Genomic DNA, 14784 nt, shown 5'->3' with positions numbered 1-14784 from the left:
GCAGCATGTGAAGATGCTGGTAAGCCACAAGCCACATGGCAAGGTATAGATTTATAGAAATGGATTAATTTAAGATATAAGAACAGTTAACAAAAAGCCTGAGCCATTAGGCCAAACAGTTTAAATAATATAAGTGTCTGTGTATTTATTTTATAAGTGGGCTGTCCGACTGTCGGAGCTTGGTAGGACCCAGAGAGAAAATTCTCCAGCTACACAGGGTCACATTTTTCTGAAATTTATATCACAATGCTTTCTGTATTTCAGAGAGGAGGATGGAAACCCCCTTTACATTGTTTTGCCTACCTCATATCAGGAGCCTAAACTTGGTTGCACTGAGGCTAGTCTAGGTATTAGGTCTTCTTTCTGTCCTGTCCAGAATGAGGCCTGATGGTGTTCCATGGCTCTCTGGGATACAGTCCAAGGTTTGGCTTCTAAGATTTCAATCTAGATCAATTGAAATATAACCCTGTGAGAGAGGAGATCCTGGAAGATGCCAACCTTGTCATTACCCTGCAAGGCAAATGTAGTCTCTCACTTACTTGATCTTTATTCATTCCTGGGACCCTCCACATGTATTACATGCATCTATACATTTATGTGTGTTGCCACTAGCCTATTGTAATGGCACATGTCACTGTCAACTTGAAACTCCCAGCTCCTCGGGGAACCATGGTCAGGTTCTGCATGTGCTTTGCTTTCCATGGCTGTAAAGAGGCTGCACATTTCATCTGTACTTGAGCAACAGTTGTATGACTTTTCCAGGGAAGATACATAGAAATGCCCACTTCCTTTAGATTGGACACCATCAGATCCCAGGCATGTCTCCAGTCAAATCCAGCTCTGGAACCAATGAATGTGTGGGGTTATTTGAAGGAGCATGGGTGAGGGGTGTCATTGAGAAACTCCGTGCTGGTATTAGTGACAACTCACCAAAGGTGCACTTTCACTTGAGTTCCAACTCCATCATTCTCCCATTGCCTCTAACTCTCATACTGTCCATGCAGCAGTGGGAGCAGGAGAATGGGGGCTGGACTCTCTGCTGAGGGGCCCATGACTCCTGTGCTATGATATTATATAATAGGCCTGATCATGTGATACTTGGAGAGTGTCTTGCTGGTAGATTTCAAGCTCTGCTCTGATTTCAAGTAGCAGTGGTGACATCATGCCTAGAGGAGGGATTTTGCTCTAACAACCATTTCTTGGCTGCTGTCTCATATCACCATCTTTCCAAACAGTTTAATATGGTTTTTTCAGGAACCATGCTCACACATCTGGGTTTTTTTGTTGTTGGTGGTGTTGGTGGTGATTTGCTTGTTTGTTTGTTTTTCCTTTGTTTTGTTTTTTTTGTTTGTTTTGTTTTGTTTTATTCTTGGTGCTTTGAGTATTTTCCTTTATTCTGTACTTGGTCTGTCTCTTCTAATCTCTCATCGTTGACAATCCCTCTATATGTAGGTAAAGAAATGGTGTGTTTTATTAGCATCCCCAGATTTTAGTTAGTAAAACACACTGAGTAAAGGACTGTGGAGCGGAGCAGCTAAGTGCCAGTCACGTTGTGGCACAAAAGCTTAATCCCAAATTTCAGGATAAAACCAATTTCAACCCTTATACTAGCTGAACAAACCCTATGACTTCCTGGTACTGTGTCTTGGGACACATTGTAAGAATGAAAATGACAAAGTGGGATTCCTTGTGTTGTTACTTCCTTAGGTAACTGTACTTATTTGAAGACAGACTTGATAAATAAAGGGATAAATACCCACCAGGGCTCTTCCTGCCCAGGGTAACATGGCCCTAGGAAGCAGTGAAACAGCTTTTCTCTTCATCAGACATTTTAGAGGACATGCTTCTCCATATCCCTGGTTCAGAAATAGAGGTCTTTTCTGACACACCCAATCATTTGTTTTCCAGGATTTGGAAGAGAATTAATTAGCTTGAGAAAGCACTGGGACCATGATAAGTATTATTAATGATACAAGTACCTGTTCTTTTCTTCAGAGAATGGGTGCTTCCTTGTTCCCTTGGTTGTTCCTAAGGATAGACCCTATTCTTCTTTTTGTCTCTAACAAATCCTGTTCAGTGCCCTGGGGATCTGTTCCTAGCCACTCCCTGACAGGGTTGTTCCCATGGTCTCTCCTGCCATATGGAGAGGGGTCACAGACTTTTGTCTGCTCTGTGGCAGAGGAAATGAATGGGCCCAGACACACCTCCTTAGCATGGTGGGAAATCTCTGCAAGACACAGAAGAGGTTCATGAGAATTCAGTTTCTGTTGTGTCCTAGGATATGAGTTTGATAGTCTCTCATTTGTTATTACTTAATTTGACCTATACCACAGCCCCATAATGTAGATCAGATGGTCTCCATTGTATAGAAGAAATGGCAAGACCCATATTATGTCGTCAAAGAACATATTGACAAAAATATTCAGAAATCATCTCATTTTCTTCACTTTCAAATCACTGATGCTCATCTCACATCACACACATGCTCTCCATGGACATCATGGCACACCTGCTTTAAGGTAGAGCCTATGACATGTGGGTGTGTTCCCAGCCTCACATTAACCTCCTTCCACCATAAACCTTCTCTGTGCTTAGGGTTTGACCCTGTGTAGAACAGCCCATACCTGTCCTGCTCTGTTTCTTCTGGTTTTAAGTCTTCAAAGCAGGACTGAGCACAGTGGCACATGACTGTAATCCCAGTGATTTGGGTGCTGAGGCAGGAGGATTAGAAAGACCAGGAGTCCAGAGCTAGCTTGGGATATAATATAGTAAGATCTGTCTCCAGACAGAAACAAAAAAGGTGATCCCTGAGATCCCTTGTGTCTGGATTCCCAGGGGATGTTAAAACCAGGCTGAGTTAATGATTAAGAGACAAGCCTTAGACTGATACATACTGGGACAAAAAACAGCTCTGCTGTTTCTTAACTTAGCTTTTGGGAAATTCATTTAGTGTCTAGTCATCTCTAAATTGGGAATAATCATATTAGGAGAAATGGTTGCTATCTCCTAGAATTCCTGTCTTCTCCTACAGATCTCCAGCTATATTAGGGGCCAATATCTCCAAAGAGCCTAAGTGACCTATTATGATGTTCCCAAGGACTTCAAGATGGAGGTCTACGCACCAGCAGTGTGAGCTCACTAGAATTCTTACACTGCATCTCTTGCTATGAGTGCATCTTACTGCACATCACTCAACTATTTATTTATTATTAGATGTGTATATGTGAGGATGGTTGTGTACATGATTGTGTCCATGCAGATCAGAAGATCAAAGAAAACAAACTTTGGGGAGTTTGTTCTCTCATTCTTCCATGTTGAAGCAGGATGTCTTTTCCTTCAGTCACTCTGTCCTCCAAGCCTGGTGGTGCCCTCTTCTCCTGTCTCTCTCCATCTCACTGTAGGAACACTGTGATTACAGATGCATGCCACCACACCCTTCTCATCTATTCATTTCATTATGACTCTGGGTATCACCTGAGGTGGCCTTGCTTTTGCAGTAAGAACTTTCACTCACTGAAGCATTTGTCCTGCCTTAGACTGTGTAGTGTTTAAGAACAGGCACCATGTGTTGTTCATCTTTCGGATCTCCCCCAACCAAATTGGCCTCTGGATTATGCTGAACTTCCAATTAAAACTTGTTGGAAAAACAATAATGAATCGACCCTTCAGCTTTGAAGAGTGAGTCAGTATTTAGCATGCATGTGAGAGGTGAAGGGAAAAGGAAGGGCCCCTCTGACCAAAGACACTGAAGGAATGGTGGTCACAGGGAGGCCTGGAGTATTTCTGTTATCCTGGGGACAAGGCACAGGGGATTGTGGGATTGAAGTCAGGGAGGCAGGGTAGTTTTGAGCTGAGGGCCCTTACTTCTGCTTCAGGGATCAGCACCTCAGGCTTCAGTCTCAGGCTCCACTGAGGCTTGAAGGGAACAAAATATTGGTTCAGCTCTGAAGATGTTTGTTGTTCTGGTTTGTTCTAGTTGAGTCACTTGGGATAACGCATTGATTTGGACACACTGTGATGCCATCCATCAGAGCTTATTTGTAAAAATAAAAATAACACCACAGCCAGAACTCTTTCATGTCAAATTTTCTAATGTACTACTAGGGTAGGAAGAGACCCTTCCAAGCTAAGACAGGCGTGGCCAGAGCTTCAGGCTGTATGCACACACCTGCTGGAAGGGGGAAGAAGTGCCTGGGAGCTGTGAGGCAGTCAGACAAAGGAGAACAAGGGAAGGAGATCTTGAGAACTATTGGATCAGGATGAGGCCTCTACCTTTTTGCCCTTAGGATCCAGCTCTGAGCCTACTCTCTTTAAGGACACAGGATCCCGGGCCTAGAAAAACATCACCCTAGAAAAACATCACCCTCTCTTCCAGCCACCCTGGACCCACAAGTGGAAGACATACATTTTAAGTAATCTCTTGCGTGACCTTTAATAAATGTAGGGTGATTGAGGGAAAAGTATCTTGCAGTGGGAAGAATAGAAGTTCTGGCTATCTTCAGCTCTTTCCAAGAATACCATTGTGTCCTGTGTCTGCAGCTACATCACCTTTCTAGACAAAGAAGTGGGTGAACTGACCCAGCACATTGCCACAGGGCCTTTGTATACTAGGTTGGATTACATGGTCAGCCGGTGCACAGCCCAGCAAAGATGAAGAGGCAAAATCCAACCACAGCCCTGGAAGCCGTACCTTCTACTAGGAGCTCCACAGGGTTGCTGAGCGCTGAGTGGAAGTGCTCAGGCCACCAGGAGGTATAACGGCAGGTGTAGTTGCCCGAATGTTGGGGGCCTACGTAGGACAGCCCCAGGTCACTCCAGGTGTTAGCCATTCTGAGTATCTTGTAGGGCACAAGTTCGCCACCACGCAGCAGCTCCATAGTGACCCCGGGCACCTTGCTCTGGCAGCGTAGAACAACATCATGGCCAGCAGGCACTTTACCTGTCCACAGAGCCTGAAGTTTTGGTGGTGGTGGTGGCCCTGATGGAAGAGGTGCAAGGGGTAGTACTCAGTTTGGAACATTTCCTGCCCAATGGTGGGTCTACCCTGGCTACTTTCGTTGTACTGCCCACTCGGAGTCACACGAGAGCTCCCTCTGTTGCCGGGCTCCTTGGGTACCCATTTGTATCTAGTCAAGGTGTCTAATCCCTAGCCTCACAACGGGTTTGAGATCTGCCAGGCTTTGGCCTGTCGCGCGGCTTTACTGGCTCCCCAGATGGCTGAAGAGACCTTTCAGGAAACTGCTTCTGGCAGAAACACAGTTCAAAGGTCTGGGGTCAAACTTAAGCCTGCCTGGAAGCTCTTGTGTGGTCTCTGCCTGGATGACCTCTGACCCACGGAGACCTGGATGAGGAAATCGGAAGAACAAATAGACCCCAGGGACTCCAGGGCTCTGTAAAATTATACATTAGCTCAAGCCCGTGGAGACAGTCCCAGGCCAGAACAGGCAGTCGCTGGTTATGAGTGGAGCTGACATACATGCCTCACAGGGAAACTAAATCGGGGGTGATGGGGTGGGGGTGGGGAGGTGGGAGGTGGCGGGGTGTGTGCATCTGAATACGGAAAAACTTGGATCCTAACACTCTCGAACACGGCTTTACCTGTCACCTTCCAGCTCAGACTCTGGGGAAAAGACCAGAGTTCCATAACTTACCTGGGGGAGGGCACTTCAAGGACCTCAGAGTCCAAGACCTCGTTAAGGCACAACTTAGAAAGAATGGCCCCTCACAGGATCACAGTCCAGGAGCTCTGACCCCTTATTGAGCACCCCACCGGGCTTCCTACCCACGTGGCTCTGCTCAGCTCACCATTCAGAGTCAGCTTCACGAACTTGCTGGGAGCGGATCCCGAGAAGGGCGGGGCCAGTTCCATGTAGCTGCAGCTGTAGCTGGCAGCGTCTGATGCTGAGACGTTGTGTAACTGGAAGATGGCTTCATTGCCCGCTGACCTCATCGTCTGGAGCAGGCTGCGCTCGTCGGGGTCTTCACGGTGCAGGCCAAAGCGCAGGCCAGCCTTGGGGGCGACACATCGAAACTGCACCATCGAATCAGGCTCAAAATCGATTTGATTCGACGGCTCTGCAGTGAGCACCGGTGGGGGTAGTGTCTCTGCGGAGGAGGAGCAGACACATTGGCCCCGCTTGAAGGCACAGCAAGGGGACCACGCATGGTCCATCTTGTGCTCTGGCTGAGTCTTTCCCCTAAAGTAACCTCCCATCTCCCTCTCTTGTCTGCTTCTGAAGGCCGGCCAGTACCACCATATTTAATACTGTGCCACTTCCTCAGCCTTCTAGCCTTGGCAAACCCTGGGCGGGCAGCAAGCCCCCAGTACCCTTTCTAGGATACCCTGAGAAGTGGTGTCCCACCAAGGTCTGAGCCTGACATCTGTGGTGATCCAATTCTCTGCAGGTCTCAAGGTTGCTGTATTAATGGTCCTATTTGAAGCTCGGGAAACCGAGGCTAACTGGATCATTTGTTCCTGCTCCCTTCTGACCTACCATCTTTGCCTTTCCACCCGCTCTGGGTCTGTAGCCCCACCGTGAAACTCACCATCACTCCACATTAGCTCTACGGGTTCACTGTCATTGGACCAAGCTGTATCACTGTGTAGACGGTAGCGGCAGGTGAATGGGCTCTGGTCACCCAGGTCTGACAGTTTCAGATAGAACTTGATTTGCTCTGGGCTGGTGCTGATGGAGGGGAGGTTCAGCTCCTGCTCGCCCTGCCTCAGCTGGAATTCAACATCCATCAGTGGAGCCTCACAGACAAGGGTCCTGTGGGCCACCTTGGGGAGGATCCCTGTGGAACTTCCGGAGGAGGTCAGCACCGGTGGAGGTGGTATGACTGCACGGAAGGAAAGATCACTGAGGCAGGAATCCAGGGACATCCTGCTTTGTAATGCCCCACTGAGAACTGCCCTCTGTCTGGCCCCAATCCCCCAGTGACGGCTCAGGAGCAACTGGCTCATCATTGGACACTATGCATCAGGTCTTTACACCGAGATTTTCAGAGCTGGGATTTGACACTCACCATACTCCTCGATGGTCACAGTATCACTGGGCGCAGAAGGGACATCTGAGGTACGAGTTTGGTAGCTGCAGCTGTAGGTGCCAGGTTGGTGGACTAGAAAGATGGCTTGTTCCTTGTTTCCTGCCTTGACTTCAGCTGCCCCCAGGACGAGATCGGTTTCAGCTACTTCCAGGAAACCGTCATCTCCTTCCCGCCTCAGCAGAAAGGCTACATTCTGCAGTTCGGCCTCACACATTAGGAATGTGCGCAGGCCAGGTGTGATCCAGGACACTGGCTTAACAGAAAGCCAGGGTCGGGGCAAGGGCTCTGTGGAGCAGGGAGAACAGGGTCAGCGAGTGCTTCCGTCTCACTCTGGAAGCTGCAAATGTATGAACTCCAGACTCATTAAATATAAGGGAGGCAGGGGTGGGGCTGGGGTAAGAGTAAGAGACAGGGAGCAAAACACTACTCTGTGCCAAGCCTGTCCCCATCACTCCATAGGACTTATGTATAAGTCTCCGGGGAAGCATAAACATCCCCACTTAACAGATGAGCAAACTGAGGCTAAGAGATACTAAGTAACAAGGATGCAGGTTCCTCCATCTACTTTCTTCCACTGCCTCCTTACCCCACTGAGGTCCTGCCTACCTGTCTCTATCACCTCCATGATATTGCTCATCTCTGTCTATCTACCAGTGTAGTCCAAGCATTATTGGAACTGGTAGAGGTCCCTATTGTCACTTGCAATTGCTCCTAGTGGGAAGTGGTAGGACATGGAAGGTAAAATATCAACATGAGCAAGCTATTGGAACATCCCATCCTTGAGCAGCTGGAGGTTTTTGGTAGCCTCATGGGCCTCACATGTCAGTGTCAGATGTGCCCAGGGTTCTAGCAGGGACTCAGGGTCTGCTCATAGGATAGGGTGACTGGTAGTATCTGGAATACAAAGGCACCAGGGTTAGCTTGCTGCTGTTAGGAAAGAGGTTTCCCACAACCCATGCTCACGGTTTCTTCTGGTATTCCTCAACATGCTAGAGGCTGCAGCAGTTGCTGGGTCCAGAATGAAACCTGTAGGAAGAGAGTCTGTGAGTTTCCATTTGTTCATTCGTACCACACCTGCCCTCAATATTCTCAGCCCCAGGATGTCTCACCCCAAAGCAGCAGCAGGGCAGCCAGCAGAGACATGGCTGGGTTCTCAGTCCAGCTGGAGTGTCTGTATGGAGCACCTGCAGTGGCAAATTAAAGGTGGGGCCGACCTTGCACTTGGTGTGACCTTCCTGGAAGGTAGGGGCAGAGAGACAGCTGCTTGGCGTGGGGACAGGGAGGATTCAGCAATCATGCTAATCAATAATAATGTGTAAGTATCAAGCCAAATGGATAATATCAATCAAACCTTCACTTCTTCAGATTATAAAACACAACAAAACAATGTTATAGACTCAATAAAATGGCCAAATTTTATTAATGTGAGAGTGCTTTATTCTAGGCCAGTCTGGGCTACACAGGGATCCCTTTGGAAACACCAAGAAAGGATGTCTGCATTTCTTATCATTCTCCCAATTCCCAGAGCCTTTCCAGCAAAGACAGAATACTTTACCTCACAGATGATATGGGAGTTTGACTTCCACAATCTCTCAAACTGTTCACACACTAGGCTCTATGAAACCAACAAAAGCTGAGAGCCCAGTGAATTAAAATGAATAAAATAAACATTAATTTTGAAAATTTTTGTCTTTTTGTAACTATCCAGTCATGTTTGTATGTGTGAGTTCGTGTGTGTGTGTGTGTGTGTGTGTGTGTGTGTGTGTGTGTGTGTGTGTTGGGTCACAAACATAAAATATGTGTGGTTTTTACCAATACTTCTCATCATTAGTTTGTGTCCATTGACTACAAGCATCACAGGCCACAGCCCCTGAATATGTTACCTCAAAGAGCCCATGGTTTCTCTGGTCTTTCATAGGGTCCTTCCCTAGTGGCTTGGCACCAGGAAAGAAGGTCAACAGCATATTAAGGAATGAAGACTTGCCCTGCATGTTGGCTAAAAGAATCCAGTCATGACTAGAGCCAGGCGTGAGGGATGAGCCAGAACTGAGATGCTACCCTCATCCGGTGTGCTAAGTCACCAGCCATGTGACCTCTCTCACCCAGAGAATGAATCTTCCTTTATTCTTTGGAAGATTCCAGAGAGGCTGGCAGTCCTTGCTGCTCTATAGATTTGCTAGGGGACAGAGTGGAGGCAAGAACTTGAGAAGGAACTCAAGGAAGTCCTACTACTTGTCAGTGGGCCCTTATGGTTCTCCACAAAACCTCCTCCAAAAGGAAACTGACCTTGTATCTCCCAGCTGGCCATGACTTCCTACTTGAGTAGACTCTCAGCTGAAAAATCAGGACAAGAAGGCCATCATTACAGCCCTTAGAAATGGTGACCCCCATGGGAGCAACTGATGAAGGCTTCATTCTGTACTCCCTACCTTCCAGAAATCTCTTGTTAAATCTGTATGTTTCTTCCAAGTGATGATATCTGCTAGACAGCTGAGATGGGAGATGGCTGACTCACACCCATGGGGTTTTCTAAGCTGTGCTCAGTTTCCTGGTGTTCGAACCTAGTGCCACCAGACAGAACTGAAACCTCTGCATTTGAGATGTTTCTTTCTGATTATTTTTGTCCTTTCTCTTATTTTAAAACTGTTCATTTCTTCTTCTCTGGTTTTTAATAGCTCTCCTCAGATCCCCGTCTCCATTTCCTAGAATTGTCAAGAATGATACACACCATATTTGATTTAAAATATACCCTTATCTCATGGGAACCACAACATGACCTAGAATACTCATAGAGAAACTATCAAAATTAGAATTCAAAGAGAATAATGAACACGTTTTCTGAATAGTGTCTATTTCTCTTTCCAGTTTACATAGAGAACTTGCTGTGTAAAGGATGCAGACTTAGACTCTGATAAACATGCATCAATATGAATTCTCAGTCACTGAGCATCAGTTTGTCCTGAGTCTCAGTTCTTGCCTTCAGTACAAGAGAAACAAGTTGGGAAACATTTAACAAGATTAATTTACTTTCCCTATTTCTGGGGAAGTTGTAAAAAAAATTATCTTGATACTTTCAGAAGAGGTGGGCATAAAATGGTAAAGGAGTGGTCGTTAGGGTCTTTGTGAGGTGTGCAAGCATATGCCACATGACCCCACCCAGAAGGAAAGGTGAATAAGAAATCAAATTCCTACAATATCATTCTATGAGGACTCCTGCCAGCTCTTCCCTGTGATATACAGAACAACTAGGGCACTTCACAAGGCTCAAACTAGAACAGACTGATGCCTCTTTCTGTCCATTCCCAAAGAGGGGAAGAATCTCCAGATACCTTCAAGTAGCGGGTTCAAGTAGACCCTAAGCCAGGTACTGGTATTCTCATAGGAACCTAGAAGAGGAATAGTCTCTACAGACACCTTCAATTGGCAGATTCAGGTGGACCTCAAGCCAGGTACTGGTGTTCTCACAGGAGAGAAATTTAGTCATAGAGAAATAGGTAGTCAGTGGGCAAAGGATCCATCACTAATCTGAGGTAGGCACACACAATGGGACCAGTACTAATTGCTGGCATTACCTTGCTGAGGATGCTGTATCAAGTTAGCACACACCTGGGAGCTTAAAACAACAGAAAGGTATTCCTCAGAGTTCTAGCAGTCCTAAATATGAAATTAAGAGGTTGGGAAGGTCCTGATTTTTTTCTTAGGGCCTGGAGGGATGTTGGAATCCTTGGTGGTACTTAGCTTGCACACGCATCGCTTTGTTATCTCAGTCTGTCCTTGGTATGGCTTTTCTTCTCTGTGACTAAATTTCTCTCCTCCTATGAGAACACCAGTACCAGGCTTAGGGTCCTCTTGAACCTGCTACTTGAAGGTATCTGGGGATTATTTTCCTCTACCAGGTCACATTCCCAGTTGTTAGACTAGAAATTGAACATACAGAGAAAACAGTTCAGCCCACAATAGCTGTTTAGAGGGCAAATGAAGCTGGAGCCAGTCAGAAGATAAGAATAGGCCTGATGTTAATTAAGGGTCTCTTAGATTACAGATAGTAGCACCAGTTTCTCAAATGTTAGGGCTTACCTTGGAATGTTTTTTCTTTGTGTGTGAGAAAATGTCAGCAAAGAATGATGCCTTAGCTTGGGACTTTCAAGGAAATAGGATACTTTCCACAAAGTATGAACTTTAAGAGTCATCCAATTTACTTCAAAACTATCATTTTTTTTAGCACTTAGAAGGCAGAGGTAGGTGGATCTCTGTGGGTTGGAGGTCTGCCATAGCAAGTTTCTGACCAACCAACTAGAACTACATAGGGAGATGCTGTCTCAATTTTATGTGTGAGAGGAGGACTTTGGTACTTTGATCCAGCTCTGACATTTGGACCTGATACTCCTCCACCCCTGTAGCCTCTATTTATCAAGCAACATTTTTTTTCCATGTTCCCTCTTTTCTCATCACAGATGGTGTTCTGATAAACAGCTATTTCCTGAGTCTGCCTTGTATTCCAATAGTCCTGTTAGGTACAGTGATAATAGCCACCACTACAATATTAATAACAGCAGCACAAGGAAGCCTTACTTGGGCCATTCATTCTTCAAAGCATGTGTGTAATCACTTACTTAAGCCTTTGGAAGAGATGCTCCTGACATCCCCATTGTCCAGTAAAATGATTCAACACTAGGGGGAATCCAATGTGGTTCCACACAGATAATGAATGTCAACACAACCATCTTAGTCTCACTCCTACATGCCCCTTCCCAGCCAGTGGCTCAATGCTCCAACTTTAGTAGAAGTCCCTTTGGGGCAGGAGACCTGTGTATTGGCAAGAGAAACAGTGCTGATCCCAAATATTAAGTTTCTTATCTACACCACGGGCCCAGTTAGCAGAAGACACAATTGTCTACAATACCAAGATCTTACTCCCCATGTTCCCCCAAGTCCTTCTGCCCATGAGAAACTTTCTAGGTCACAGTATATGTGACTTTCCTCATTCTCACATCATGACCCTACTTAATTGGCTGTGATCTGCGTTGAGTCCATCCTTGGGGCAGGAGGAATGCAATGTTTTCTCATGTTCCCTCATTTCCTCCCTGCTCTGCCAATTTCTCAGGCTTCAAACACATTTCAGAATTATTAACAAGTCAATTTTTTCTGCCACTAAGACCACATAGGATCCTCTTTTGAGCCACACTTTTCAACATCAAGCCTCTGAACGTTCTTGCAGGCACTTTGCGGGAGATTCCGTGCTTTGGCAGGGCAAAACTGGACATCTGGACTGTCTCTTATTGCTGTACTGTGTGAGAAAATACTAGGTGACATTATCTGGAAATCAAAATAAAAGAGGGAAGTCCATGGCTAAGAGATAATGATCACTTCCAACTTCCTTAACGGCTAAGGCAAGTTTTGGAGTTCTTGGCTCTTCTGTATCCTGCCATATCATCCTTTCTTTAATATCTACACACCTGAATGACGATTTTTGTCATAAATATTTGAGGGAGGTCCAATATCTTGCCCCTTGATTTCTGAATACTTTTATGGGACAGTGCATACAGGATTTGTAGCTCACAACCCTGGCTTCCCTCCATCTTCTAATTCTTGTCTTTGTTTCCATTTTCTGAAGTACACCATTGTAAGAAAGTTTTTAATGCCTTATTTAAAAATTTTCAGGGACTATAGTCCCTGGCACACTTGTTGAGTGAACACAGTAAAAGCTATTTCCCTAAATTTCCTCCTCCATCTCCAAGCTCAGGACATTGTACAGCCTTATTATATTCCAACCTGATTCTATGCACTGAGAACTGGTTTTTCCCTGTAGTCATTTGCTTCTTTTCTCTAATCCCAGAGACACACCTAGAGGATTTACGCCCCTTTTCTGGGAAACAGAGAAATGGAATTCATTTAAAAACCCATGGTAGTGTATTTTCAGGAATCCTTTTCCTCCTTTGCTTATCTTTCTCCACTTAGATCATGGTTGGAAACTCCTCTTTCTGGTCTAAGCCAAGGCTCCTAAATTTATCAATCACTTCTTATTTATATGTACTGGTGATTTATCAGTACTGGGGATGGAACACGGAGACTGGAGAATGCCAAGAGTGCATTCTGCCACTGAGACAGATCCCCTGCCCAGGTAAGCCTTGATTTTGCTGTCTCCCTCCCTGCTTTAGCCTCCAAGGAGCTAGTATCCAGACTGTGCCATTAGATCTGACTATACTCACTTTTAGAAAGGCAGCGATATTGGGAAAAACATTGAAGTTCCCTCATCGCTAGTCTCTTTACTTCCACATCTGCTAGTAGAAGCAGAAGAAGCTGATGACAAAGACACATTCTTTTCTACTGTCTAGAGCAAACCCTGAAGGCCTTGGGGCTCTTTATTACTGTCCTACTTCAGACTAAGCATTTGAGGCATGATTGTCATGAGCTACAAGGTGCTGGACCTCCAAGTGTACATCTCCTTCATGCTCTTTGACATTAGGGCAATGCTGACTGAGCCAGGTGATTGTCCTGGTACTAGGGCTCTGTGCAAACACTTACCACATGCTGATAACAGATAAGGATGGGGCACAAAAGTCCTGCCAGAAGAATTCGGGAGTAATTTGCACACAGAAGTTTGGCAACTGTTTGGAACATCTGCCACTAAGCTGCCACTTTGGAGAATTCCCTCCTCACCCCCAACAGCTGTCGGCATCATCCTTTCTGTGAAGCCTTTTGGGTAATTTAAACTTCTCTGCCCTCTCCACCTCCACCTGTAGTAGATTCTACTTTCCTAAATGATGATCATTTTGCTGGAGGATTCTAATTCATCTATCACCATCTTCCACACTTAGCAGGTTTTCAGGAGATCAGCAGACAAGAGCCCACAGAGGAGGGTGCATGGGAGGTCATCTCTGCCTAACTCACCTTAACATGGGTGGTCATGAGAGGAATGGCTGGTAAAGAAACCCACTCTAAATTACCTTAACACAGGTCATCATGAGAGGGAAGTCAGGTTATGTCCCGTCCCTTCTTTCTAAAATTTACTTCTATTTTTACTAAAGCGATCCATAAACATGGTTTAAAGAGTCAGATAACCCCAAGGTTTATTCAAACAAACCAAAAGGCTGTTTTCTTTGCCTTTGCATTCCATAAGTTCCCAGAGAGAGCCATTAAAAACCTGGTAGCCTTTTTCTCTTGAGGCATCCTCTCTATATCTCTAAATATCATTTTTCTGGTAAAATACATAAGACATATTTTAATTATTTTGTATCTACTATAGGAACGAGGAGTGAGTTCACTCTCTTGCTCAAACTGTCGCCATAGACTTATTCAAAACTCTGTTTTTCCTTGTTCCTATTCTCCTGTTTTTCTAATTACAGTGAGCTTTCCAGAGTTTAATTATCAAAGCATGCAAATGCACATTTGCATATTTGTATATTAAAAAATACAGACATGTAAATTTGTACCGTAATGTGTCCCTTGATGGGGATACATCTCTGAGAGAGGCATCATTATATAGTTCCATAGAGCAGACATCACAGAGTGCCTGATACACAGTATTGCCTACTATACACCCAGGTTACATGGCTGACAGTTGGCTCCCAGACTACATTCCTATGTTGCACAGTCCTTTGCTAAATCCTGCAGGTAACTATAAATGGCTTTTATGTATGTCAACAGATCTAAATATGGAAAAGGGGCAGTCATGATGATGTTATAGGAATTTTTCCAGGTTCATTGTAACTTTCTCAGACTACTGTCCGGTATTGC

General features: G+C 45.3%; 1 protein-coding gene across 4 annotated transcripts; it reads right to left on the bottom strand.

Annotated features, from left to right (window-relative positions):
- Nucleotides 1-219: 219 nt before the first annotated feature.
- LOC114701984 (alpha-1B-glycoprotein-like) lies at nt 220-8212 on the bottom strand. 4 transcript variants are annotated; one of them, XM_037199969.1, is made up of 7 exons: nt 8157-8212; nt 8011-8073; nt 7027-7332; nt 6547-6840; nt 5806-6105; nt 4691-4978; nt 220-1442 (listed from the first exon to the last, which is right to left on the bottom strand). In XM_037199969.1, exons 1-7 carry the CDS (start codon nt 8188-8190, stop codon nt 1417-1419), a joined length of 1311 nt encoding a protein of 436 aa, XP_037055864.1. In that variant the 5' UTR covers nt 8191-8212; the 3' UTR covers nt 220-1416. The 4 variants fall into 4 exon arrangements, with proteins under 4 accessions (XP_037055864.1, XP_037055866.1, XP_037055863.1 ...); XM_037199971.1 differs by having other exon boundaries at nt 220-444; XM_037199968.1 differs by lacking the exon at nt 220-1442 and adding an exon at nt 3308-3395.
- Nucleotides 8213-14784: the final 6572 nt, after the last annotated feature.

This window comes from Peromyscus leucopus, chromosome 16_21 (assembly GCF_004664715.2).
Source record: "Peromyscus leucopus breed LL Stock chromosome 16_21, UCI_PerLeu_2.1, whole genome shotgun sequence".
NCBI lineage: Eukaryota > Metazoa > Chordata > Mammalia > Rodentia > Cricetidae > Peromyscus > Peromyscus leucopus.
The sequence above is the reverse complement of the archived record's forward strand: the minus strand, read 5'-3'. Positions and strand labels throughout refer to the sequence as shown.

Bases quoted from the DNA above. Each gene is read 5' to 3' on its own strand.
- LOC114701984 (XM_037199968.1), bottom strand. From the start codon at position 8,190: ATGTCTCTGCTGGCTGCCCTGCTGCTGCTTTGGG. The intron at 6,106-6,546 runs GTGAGTTTCACG...CCTCCTCCGCAG, and splicing joins AGAGCTAATGTGGAGTGATG to AGACACTACCCCCACCGGTG. The intron at 3,396-4,690 runs GTACGGCTTCCA...GTGTTCCTACAG, and splicing joins TGTGGAGCTCCTAGTAGAAG to TGAGATGGAGAGAGACAGGA.